Below are 12314 nucleotides of genomic sequence, written 5' to 3' on the forward strand. Positions count from 1 at the left end.
ATTCACCCTTGGTACTTTTATTTCATATGGGAAATATCAATCTCGTCCCTTAAATGGGAATTTCCGTTGCCAAAGGCTCGGCAAATAACAGTTATCTAAGACTTGGCCGATAAATCCCATACTTAAAACACTCGTGATGGAACCCTCCTGCACACACGGCCAAGACTTCTTGGTAACGAAAATTGGAACGACAAAACCCTGTCCACATCCATAAGAAATCTGGATTGTCGAGTGTACAATTCTGACTAAATAATGAGTATGTTCAGTTTTATTACAGCTGTATGATGTTGTTTGTAAACAATCGCGTCTGGACCAGACAATCCCGTGATTGTCATCATGCCATAAAAACATGTGTTAATGAATCACTATAAAATAGTAATGATTCTAGGTGTTCGCGAAAAGGTGAGCTTGCCCTCCTCCCCCCTCCTCCCCCGCACCCGTCATTTGCATATTCATAGTCTAGTCAGTTGTTTTCACCTGAAAAAAATCAAAATAAGAAATTGCATCGAACATAATTTTTGTCATTGATGCATCAAATTTGGAAATGACCTCCACATGTTTACCGTATAATTTCTTGAAAGTTGACCCCTGAAGATCCGAGATAGAATTGATCTTCAGTAACCCATGCTTAACGTAAGAAGGGACTAACGGGATCGGGTGGTCAGGCTCGCTGACTTGGTTGACACATGCCATCGATTCCCAAATGCGTAGATCCATGCTCATGCTGTTGATCACTGGATTGTCTGGTCCACACTCGATTATTTACACACTCGATCACTCAATGTCTGTCACAGTGTCACCAAGAGTTAAAATTGTTTTCACTTTGTAAACTTAGCGCAATGTTTAATTGAGATATTACCTATTTTCCACATACACGTTTCACATTGACGTCATAATGAATAACGAGAGTCAAAAGTGTATTATAAAAGTAAACATATCTTGCGGGTATGCAGAAAACCTGTTTTCGAATGACCACACCACCGAAAGAAAGTTGAAAGAAGCTGGGCATATCAAACACACTTGGCACATCAGGGACGATCAGTCCTAGCGGGGATCGCAGCGAATAGCTGCAAAATTACTGATGCGGCGTTGATCAATACTCACTCACTCACTCACTCACTCATTCACTCACTCACTCACTCACTCACTCACTCACTCACTCACTCACTCACTCACTCACTCACTCACTCACTCCGACTACTCACTCACTCACTCACTCACTCACTCTTGAAAGCTAAGCCGAGGCCTTCATCTTGATCAAACAACTTCTAAGCAAGAGTGGTATGACGCTCTTTGTAATTATAAACTTGTTAAAAAGAGCGCACTCGACACAGTTCCGTCGGCTTCAAACGATCAACCAACCTACGAGGAACCCTTTACCCCTGGTGTTACTGAGTGCACAGATGCGCAGGTTCAGGGAGTGTGTTAGTGTGCATGGTTTACGCTTCGTTGAACAATATTCCAGCAATATCACCAGAAATGGACTTCACACATCGTGCCTATGAAGGGAATCAAACTCATGTATTTAGCGTGAAGAGCGGGCGCTTTAACCACTAAGCTACCCCAGCGCCCATCCGTAGGTTCAGTCATCAGTATGTTTTTTTACCTGTATTTTCTAATTACTTTATAAAGTCTGTTTCGCAACGGAAAAAAAATCAATTTGAAATGTAATACAAATATCGAATCTGATTATAAGCCATTGTTTGCAAAAAAAAGAGTATCGATCTAAGCTTTAAGGCAAAGTTCGTCATCTACAAACGATTACCAATACATCAATTCAGTCGGTTTGGCTGATCTGTCGTTTTAACGAATTTCAATGCGTGTGTCATCCTTTGATTCAGGTTAATATAGATTGTGGGTCGAGTCTTTTAACTAAATGTGCTGATACACAATGTCAAAAAATATTTTATATCATCTTTTTATCATGAATTTATATAATTAGCATACCTATTTTTAAAGAAAGGTGCATAACTTTTTTGCACATTTATGTAAGGACTTTTAATGTAACCCTAAATATATCCCATAGACTTTAATAAAATGTCTGTTATCCGGGGTAATAATGATCAGGATATCTAGCCTGAAAATGGCGCTGTTGCGTTGAGCTTCGGTCAGTCATGGCATGCGCGTTATAAATATTCTTCTTATTATTATATTTCCACTTTGTCTATTCTATTTCGTTTATCATTTTGTAGAGTACATAATATTTATATAGCAAAGCCGTCCGACGTTTTTTGTGACTTAAGGGAACATCTTCAATTCAGACAACAGGTAGGAAGTTTTAACGAGGAAACTATAGCACAACTGAAACAAAATATGATGAATCCATGAACATCGCCTTAGAGTCAGATTCTTTTTTCTCCATAGGACCACCAAAGGTGGTGTAAGAGTGAATTACAAGGTATAATAATGCAGTATGATGTGCAAGATGGCAGAACATATAATGGGTACAACAAACATGATAGAGAGAGGTTATGACACTCGTATTGCAATAATATTATTAAATGTTGCAAGGGATTTAAGTTCCTTTCTTTTACTGGATGAAAAGACAAATTTGTAAGAGTGGAGGCTGGCATTTTTGGTACATTTAATTGGTATAAGATTTTTTCTATGACTTTCAAGTGATGTACAGCGAAACATGTAATGAAATTCTGCAATGGCTGATGAAGTACAAAGGTTGCAGGTTCTATTTTCTTTTGGTGTATTGGTCCATCGACCTTTTTCAATTGGTAGTTTATGATTTGTAGTTCTAAATTTAAGTAAGGAATAAGAGATTTTGGAAGATAAAGGTAATTTTCAAAAACAGGTAATATTTCTTGTAATATTTAGAGTAAAGGCCTTTTGATCAGTAGTAACTGGACTGTTCCATGATTGAAAAAAATGATCACTGAGAATCGTGTCGATCATACTAATCAACCTCTATCTGTCATATAGGCTTTGCATCAGTAATACATGTGAAAGAAAACAGTTGTTTAATATTGATTCAACGTTGCCAACCCAAGGTGACTGGTATAGTCCGTTTGGCTCAAAAGCGGACCGATGAATTGCAATCTAACTCGAAAACTAATAAACATAAACATACTCAATGAAACGCTGATCATAATCAAAACATCATACCCACTCTGTGAGGTTTTTGCAGCATTTTTGTTCTTAAAAATAATAAAGTTGTTTAACAAACTATCATTAAAATATTGACACAGTTCACTGTTTGTTACGAGGGAGGAGTGCAGAGAAAGGGACAGCCAGGTGTTCGAGAAGCACGTTCACAGACAAAGTTATTTATTCATTAACCTGTGCTGTGCCGTCTCCATCCGTTCTCGAACACCTGGCTGTCCCTTTCTCTGCACTCCTCCCTCGTAACAAATAGTGAACTGTGTCAATAAATTTTTTTTGTAGTTAGAAGATACATCTGATGTGATAAATGTTAACAGGTCACACGATAGTGTATCCGTTCCTTAGATTGTTACGACTGTATGCTGTCGTGAATATATTATCAATATCACGGAACCGATAGTTACTGTAATTTGTCATGTCTGTCAAAAGCCGTATAAATGAACACACACACTGTCGCATCTTCTAAATACAAACAATACAGATGTTGTAAATTCAATAGCTTGATATCTGAATTGTGTATCGGATGTCCAGTACCTTAATTTGTTACAAGCACTATATGCAACTGGATATAACTGTTATTGTATTGAATGTCGCAGGTTTGTGGATAGGAACCATTCATACATAATACTGTGCAATATCGTCATTATATGAACGCCTTCACACGTGTAGGTGTATGTTGTGGACAAAATGTCTCCCGAGGCACCTCAAAAAACAAGAAACTGCGTAATTTATAGATGAGCATACTTTTTAAAACACTCGTTAATCACATGAAGCTTTCATGTAGTTCAATTCAAGTGTCCACGCAAAATACATAATTTTTCAATGACATCAAGGACGGAAAAGATGTTTTGCATTTCGTAAATGGATTATGGAACGCTGCAACGATTAGATAGAGAAAGACTGTGATGTTACTGCATTCCTAATATGAAACTGTCAGTGCATGACATTATCATCCAGATAAGGACGGTAGGGCTGGCTAAAAAGATCGATAATCGGAAATATCGTCGTTGGGAATCATTCTTAATGTTTATCGATATGAAATTGTAAAATCGATGCTAACGTAAATAAACTATTGTGACGCAATATTTACTCAGAAAATGCACCAAGTTTGGTCTTTGTTCATGGGTCACTCCTAAAGTATGTTCAGGACGACGTTTTGTTGGAAATCCAAGCCTTAATATGTCTTTATTCATCACCTATGTGAAATGCATTGATTTTTTTCTGATTTTTTATTCATTTTTGAACCAAGTTACTTCTCCGATATTTTTCTATAACCGATCGATATTAATTAAATGATGATCGATCGCTATGATCTATATCGATAGTACGCCATAAAGGACGCGACGTTGTACAATTCCGAACTTTGTCTAAGGTGGTCTCTGGTGACGGGGGATGTCTGCCGATGTAGTTGTAGCTGTTGCTACAAATAGGATGACGTTGTGTTGAAGTATTCATTTATTTATACATGTATATGTTCAGGAAGGAGGACATTATTTGTCATCTAACCAAATATTCTCATTACAAGACAAACGATTTAAAACAAGGGGAACACTTTTTATGTATAGACAACTTCTTTGTAGCAGTAGTTGCGACGTTTCGGTGTAGATCCTAACACCGTTATCAAGCAAATGATACAACATTTGCACAAGGAGAAATATATACATGGCGGCTATTGGTTTTATACAGTAGAAGAGGTTGATGTACGGTGTGTTGACATGAGACTTGTTGTGATAGGAATGATTGAACCCAGTAGACAAAGGCTGGGTTATTCTTGATTAGGCTTGATTAGTTGATCGGAAGCCGTGGGGGTGTAATAACCTTGATCTCTGTTGATTGCCGGGTTGAGTCGCAAAACCAAACTCACTCACTCACTCATAGATGTGTCTATATTTGTCAACGAATTCAGTCAGCATAGGCACCGATCTTTTTCTCGTAACTAGCCCAGTGTGGTGACGTCATTCAACCCCCATAGCTGACTTTATTTACGTGTTATATGAATAATGCTTATGGACATCGTTGTATTAAGTAAAAAAAACGAAAAAAAAATTCTGTTTAACAACGATGCTCCATGGATAAAAAACAACACTTTTTAACCCATCAGGGACCTTAATTAGCCAGAAATAAATTTCTCAGAGGAATTTGCGGCAAAACCCCCATTATGTATGTGAGTTTGGCCGGCAACTCGTCGTTGACATATATGACACTGACAGAAAGTAGTCGCTCGTTTTCAAACAAAACATCCCTCATTTAACTAAAGACTGAATTGAAATTGAAGCCACAGTGAATGATATTTCACAAATTTGACAGTTCTATGTTTTAAAAGAAATTTCGAAAATAGATATATTTTGAATCAGAATTATCAACGAGGAAGGAACATTGTTTATACGAGCCATACGTTCTCCCCATGGCCAGCAACCATGGAATTGTGAATTATAATACACTTGTGCGCTCTCCATCTTCTCTCTAATCTTCCAGCATCTCCTTCTGTTCCAGGGGAACCATGTACGCAGGCCTCAGACTGTATCCGTGACAACTTCATCTGCTCCTCCGGTCTGTGCGACTGTGACGTTGGCTACAGCTACAACAGCACCTCCAACACCTGCGTCATCAGTAACATCATTACTCTTTATCCTAAACCTAAATTCGTTAACCTCTCACTCGTATGTCATTCTCAAATAAGTCGTTATTACACTCACCAGGGGCAGTGGGGTAGCCCAATGGTTAAAGCGTCCGCCGATGACACGGGTTCGCTTCTTCATTTTGGTATATAGTGGCCCCGACTCTTTCTGTCTCTGTGTGTCTGTATATGTGTGCCTGTGTGTGTCTCTCTCTGTATGTGTGCCTGTGTGTGTGTCTGTGTATGTGTGTCTGTGTATGTGTGCCTGTGTGTGTGTCTCTCTCTCTCTGTCTGTGTATGTGTGCCTGTTGAGTCTCTCTCTATATGTGTGCCTGCGTGTGTCTCTCTCTGTGTGTGTCTGTGTATGTGTGCCTGTGTGTGTCTCTATCTATATGTGTGCCTGTGTGTGTGTCTCCCTGTGTGTGTCTGCGTATATCACTATATGTGCCTGTGTGGATGTGTATGTGTATGTGTGCCTGTGTGTCTGTCTGTCTCTCTGTGTGTGTTTGCGTATGTGTGCCTGTGTGTATGTGTATGTGTGCCTGTGTGTGTCTGTCTCTGTGTGTGTGTCTGTGTATGAGTGCCTCTGTGTGTGTGTGTGTGTGTGTGTGTGCTGTGTGTGTGTCTGTGTGTGCGTGCGTGCGCTGCGCGCGTGTGCATGTATGCCTGTGGGGATGGGGGTGGAGGTGGAGGGAGGGGCAGAGTAGATAGTGTTGGTAACCACCCGATCCCGTTAGTACCCTTTTACGACAAGCATGGGTTACTGACGACCAGTTCTAACCCGGATCTTCACAGGTAGCGAGAGATAGGTACACCTACCCCCTCGAATATTTTATGATTGATCTTAACGACAGCATTCAACTCTGAAATATTCTCATGGCATAATACGAAACTCATGTCAGTATGCAACTGGATAACAGGAAACGGCACTACATACAGCAGAACACGTTGTATTTATTAACAAAACAATAAAGCTCCTTTCTTTTTATACATCAAAGGACCTTTTAGAATGTAACCTTCATTGCCTAATGGCTATTCCAGCTTATACACAGATATTCTCGAATTGAATAACAGACACATGCAGTATCCTTTGTATGGAGAGAGCGGGCCTGGAGGCCAGCAGATTATTCGACTTAATGATTTATCGATTTACCCAGAAATCTACTTAACTCAAAATATATACTTTTATACTCTTAAGTTAATACCGCTCCTTTCATTCTGACTGGCTGAATTTGTAATCACCTGATCTGATATTCTGAGTTCACTCACCTGTTATGAGGTGAGGTGAGGTGAGGTGAAATTGGGTTTAACGTCGTGCTTGAGAATATTTCGCTCATATGACGACGTGCATGCGTGTGTATGTGTATGTGCGGCTGCTTGTACTAGCCCAGACTGAAGCTGGTTTTAGAGTGCTAGTCCACTGAGATACCATGCCGCAGTGAAGCAGAAATACCCCACTCAGACACATTATACTGACTCCGAGCCGACCAGTCCTTGTTGTACCCATTAATGCCGAGCGCATGACAGGGACCAACACGTACCATATTTGAACGTCTTTTGGTATGACGCGGTCGGGGATCGAACCCGCGACCTTCCGCTCTCCGGGCGGACGCTCTAACCACTACACCACGGAGGCGGTCCACCTGTTATGAGACGGTGCACATGAAGTGAACATTCTGTGAACACGAGGTGAACAGTATGTGAACACAAGGTGAACAGTATGTGAACACGAGGTGAACATTCGCCGGAACTACTTTCCGGCGTTTCACCGAACTCATGGTGTCCAAAATCAATTCTATTTTGTACTTCATTTTTTCTCATTCGTATTCCCTGTTGTTATCAATATTAGGATCAAAGTAGTAAATGGCACACAAAGAGAAATCCAAAAGTCCTAGCATAACATAGCCCGACAACGCACAACACACGTAGAACGCTGAAAAGGTTTGCGGTTATCCAGTCCGCAATTCTGACAAAACAGTCATGTCCCCAATTTGCTATGAGCCTTGTATTTCCAATAGCTATGCACTTAAAAGGCACTATTTCACACCACACTTCTCTAAAAATAAATAATGCATTTCTCTCAAATAATACTATCAGCCGTGAGTAAGGCTACTATATAATATATTCCGAAAACAATTGCGTATTTAGATTACAATATAAATTTAGAAAGTTCGAATGAATTAATGCAACCTTGCATTAAATCGACTCTTACGCCCTCTACCGTCCGAACATTATTTCAAGCAAACCCCATAGAGTTGTGTCCCATTGAGCGCTCTTTACGAATATCCTATAACTCCTTTGGAGACAGAACTCAGTCCTAAACAAACGCGCAACTTCGGAACACACCGACAACACCGGAGCAATTGTTTACATTCCATATTTGGCAAGTGTTCTCTGTTTGGAAGCTGTTCGCCTCGAAGTTTCAATTATCGGTTTCAGGCATGTCGTAAGGGATAATAAGTCTTTTCTTGCATCAAAAGGAAGCTAAAATGAGTGTATATGCCCTAATATGTGTAATATAGGCCAAAATATTGTCGAAAATATGTGAAGTAATTCCATCTGACTCGACTCGTAAAGGACCTGACCCGTGAAGATCCGGGTTAGAACTGGTCTTTTGGTTTTGTTGTTCTTTGTTTTTTGTGTTGTTACCTTTATATATGAGGGAATGGATCCCATGATATTTGTCTGTGTGTTCAGAGAATTATGTTGATGCTGCAAAGAATTCAGCCAGTGCGGTATAAATTGAAGGAACTATTTTTCTTTGCGTAATTGAGTATGGAAAGAGGATCTGACTGAGAGCCGACAAATACCGATAAAATAACGCTATTGCAATGTTCGTTGACGAAAACAGAGAACTTCAGAGTAAGAAATCATTCTTGCGATGTTGTCAGTAAACTTCAAAGTATAATATTATAATACCTTAAGGTCAGTTTTGATACACTCATCAAATGTGAACGATTTCAAACCGCTGATGAAACCGGGTTAACCTCCGAGCTTGTATCATCAGTAAAAACACGCGAACCTCTCTGGTATCAATTTAACGTAGATCAAAAAGAATATTTCAAAACACCCGAAAATATTTTCAATATTGGACTTCGTTTTATTTTTCTTATTTAAAAGATGCCAAGAAAGCTCTTTTTTATGGGAAAATGGCACATCATTTTGGTACATGCCACGTATACTTATTTTTTACAATCCTTGTGGTAATAAACTTCACATTTTCATATCGTGTCATCAATATATTTTGATAACTTGATTATATTCTACAAAACGAGACAAATAATTCGTAAAATCTTTGTGACTAACTCACTAGGTATTATTTTCATCTTCTATCGGTAAAACGACATAAATATATGTTCTATGACCAAGACAGTTCCTTAAGAAATATGAAAACATTTAACAAAAACAATAATTTTCTTAAATTAATATACATAAAACTACAGTTAGGAAAGGAACCACTGATTTTAGTTCGTAGTATGCGTAGTGACAAAGTGAGTTTTACGCCGCTTTTAGCAATATTCCAGCAATATCAAGGCGGGGGAAGGGGGGGCACAGAAGTTGCCTTCACACATTGTGGAAATCGAACCCGGGTCTTCGGCGTGACGAGCGAACGCTTTAACCACTAGGCTATCCCGCCGCCCCCGTAGTGACAAAGACCATTTGTTATTTATTTCGATAATAGATGATGAATTCAGGTGTGCGTAATGTAACAGGCGTCTGAATGGCCTACGTGAAGCAAGATTCACTTTGGCTGATCAGAAACACAAGGACAGAAAAGGCTGCCATAACACGACGTGTCAGATCGATGACGTCATGTTACGACGTCATTGTCTTTGTTGAAATTATGACCATGGGTGTGAGTATTTTATTAAAAGCGCCGTAAAACTTAACTCACTCAATATAATGAATTTCTGTTTCAGGATGCGACATCTACGGCACTGAGTTCAGCCACCAATCCACGACCTACTGCGTCACTGGCTACAACAACGCGGTCTACAGCGTCAACACCTACAGCGCCTGTAGAAATTACTGCCTGGCAGTCACGTCCTTCACCTGTAGGACCTTCGAGCTCTGGAACGGCGCGTGTTACCTTTCGGAAGTTGTTAAAACCGAAGTTGCGGACTCGAAATGGGCTGCGTGGAGCGGATGCATGTACTATCAGCGCCACTGTGCTTAGTGTGCCAATCACAAGCACACAGCCTCACAAGAACGTATTCCGATATTTGAACCCGTGAAGATCCGGGTTAGAATTGGTCTTCAGTAACCCATGCTTGTAACAGGCGACGAACGGGATCGGGTGGTCAGACTCGCTGACTTGGTTGACATATGTCATCGTATCCCAGTTTCGTATATCGATGCTCATGATATTGATCACTGGATTTTCTGATCCAGACTCGATGTTTTACAGACCGCTGCCATATAGCGTGAATAATGCTGAGTGTGGCATTAAACAACAAACAAACAAAAAACAAATAATGGGAAACAAGAACCAAGAATCTGACGCGCTGCCGCCTTCTGTGGATGATGTGTTCATAAATGCTAGGATTTGCGATAAATGAAAAAAAACAAACTTTATACATAACGGTTTTCAAATCATTCTTTATTTGTACTTTAAAAGTCGACAATTCGGATTTGAGAAATACTTCCGTGAAAATGCTGGAATCACAATATCCATGTTAAGATATCTACCATGTAAACTCTACACGGTGACCTGTTAATTTTTTTTATGTGGTATCATCCTCTGTGAGTTCATATCTTTCCTTTGTTTATTGTTTGTTTGTTTGTTGTTGTTACAAATCAGCAATATTCCAGTTATATGAAGGCTGTCACTGTAAATAATCGACTAGACCATCCAGTGACTGACCTTATAAGCAATCTGCCTGTCGAAATATATTTTGACATGAATTGAAAATACCAGTATTGTGATTTCCACAATAACCAGGGGAGGCGGGTAGCCAATTGGTTAAAGCGTTCGCTTGTCACGCCGAAGGCCCGGTTCGATCCCCCATATGGGTACAATGTGTGAAGTCCATTTCTGGTGTCCCCCGCCTTGATATTGCTGGAATATTGTTAAAAAGCTGTTTAAAACCAAACTCACTCACTCCACAATAACTGTATATCACAAGGTAATTTAACTAGACACATGTCACGTTGCTTTTCTATTGAGACACAACCGGGCGTCGGTAATGTTTATTGATTTAGTTCCGCTACCACGGTAAGCTAATTTAGAAATCTATTTCACTACATATCACCCACCAACATGCACTGTCGTCTTCAATAGTACCGTATTGAACGCGGTTCTAAAAGATTTAACGAAAATTCACACTGGCCAGTCAGATGACACTAATTTAATTCCTATTTTAAATAGGAAACATTAAATCCACGTTTCGCCATCCTGATCGATAATTAGTTTCAGAAACATCAGTAAATCATTTGATTGGTTCGAACCGTCAATGTCGAACGTGTTATCCAGCATGTATCCAGTGTTATCCAGTTTGCGATCAGTCGTGTCTGAATCTTCTCATTTATGGCTATTTATTGTTATTTATTATTTTACAGGTTAAAAATAAATAAACGGGTTTGGATGATACTGACAGTGAGTTTGGTTAGGCTTATCATCAGCTAAGGGCTCTTTCGTCCCTCTATACAGCCCAAACGAGAGAGTAAATAGGACGTGTCGAACTTGTCGATCTTGTCGACCTGTCGACCTTTCGGATGCGTAACCTATCGTCACTGTCGATTTAACGGATACATCTATCTGTGGAATATATCCGATTTCCGAATCTATCCGATATCCGAAATTGTAGGCCTACCGAATATATTACATATCGATCTTTCGGATGTGTCGAACTATCAGTTATGTCGATTTTACATCAAACGCTGATTTGTTAGATCTCTCGATCTACACAGATTAGTAAGCATGTTAAAGTCATTGCCAAAAGGACCCGTCCTAAGTTATACTTCCACATTTGTGAAATGAGGCGTTGACTGAAGATGTAGAACTTTTAGATTCTGACTGAACATATGACACACTTACATCTTAGATGCCACCCGTGAAGATCCGGGTTAGAACTGATCTTCAGTAACCCATGCTTGTATTAATTAGATGCCACAAACAGAATCGGGTGGTCAGGCTCGTTGACTTGGTTGACACATGTCATCGTACCCCAATTACGTAGATCAATGCTCATGTAGTTGATCACTGGATTCTCTGGTCCAGATTCGATTATTTACAGACCGCCGCCATATAGCTGTAATATTGTTGAGAGCGGCGTAAAACTAAACTCACTCTCTCTCAGATACCCCACAAAGGAAACTTATTATTCATGACTGCTTCTTGGTATTATTTGACTTGACATACTTTCATCACCAGAAAACATACACATTATTGTTAGGATGTTATGTGTTTTCGAGATAAAACATGTTCAGTGGATTTAAAAAAAATTAAACACTTTATGTTAATACTTTTAAAGAGAAACGTAACGATGCAGTTTTTCAAATAACTGTAATTTGTCACACTGATTATGTTGCAATTACTATTGAAGTTAGCCTTTTCAGATAGTGATCCCACTTTTTAACCTTGTCC

At 39.5% G+C, this 12314-nt stretch overlaps 1 protein-coding gene across 1 annotated transcript in view; it reads left to right on the forward strand.

The window, feature by feature from the left end:
• The window catches only part of LOC124262526 (pro-epidermal growth factor-like), a 28917-nt gene extending 18903 nt beyond the window's left edge, over window positions 1-10014 (forward strand). The window contains exons 4-5 of the mRNA XM_046697033.1: window positions 5605-5721; window positions 9649-10014. Coding sequence (XP_046552989.1) covers window positions 5605-5721; window positions 9649-9905 — 374 coding nt within the window. The 3' untranslated portion in view covers window positions 9906-10014. The remainder of the gene's footprint in view (window positions 1-5604; window positions 5722-9648) is intronic.
• Window positions 10015-12314: the final 2300 nt, after the last annotated feature.

The sequence above is a fragment of the Haliotis rubra genome, unplaced genomic scaffold (assembly GCF_003918875.1).
Source record: "Haliotis rubra isolate DU_JTF1 unplaced genomic scaffold, ASM391887v1 Scf842, whole genome shotgun sequence".
NCBI lineage: Eukaryota > Metazoa > Mollusca > Gastropoda > Lepetellida > Haliotidae > Haliotis > Haliotis rubra.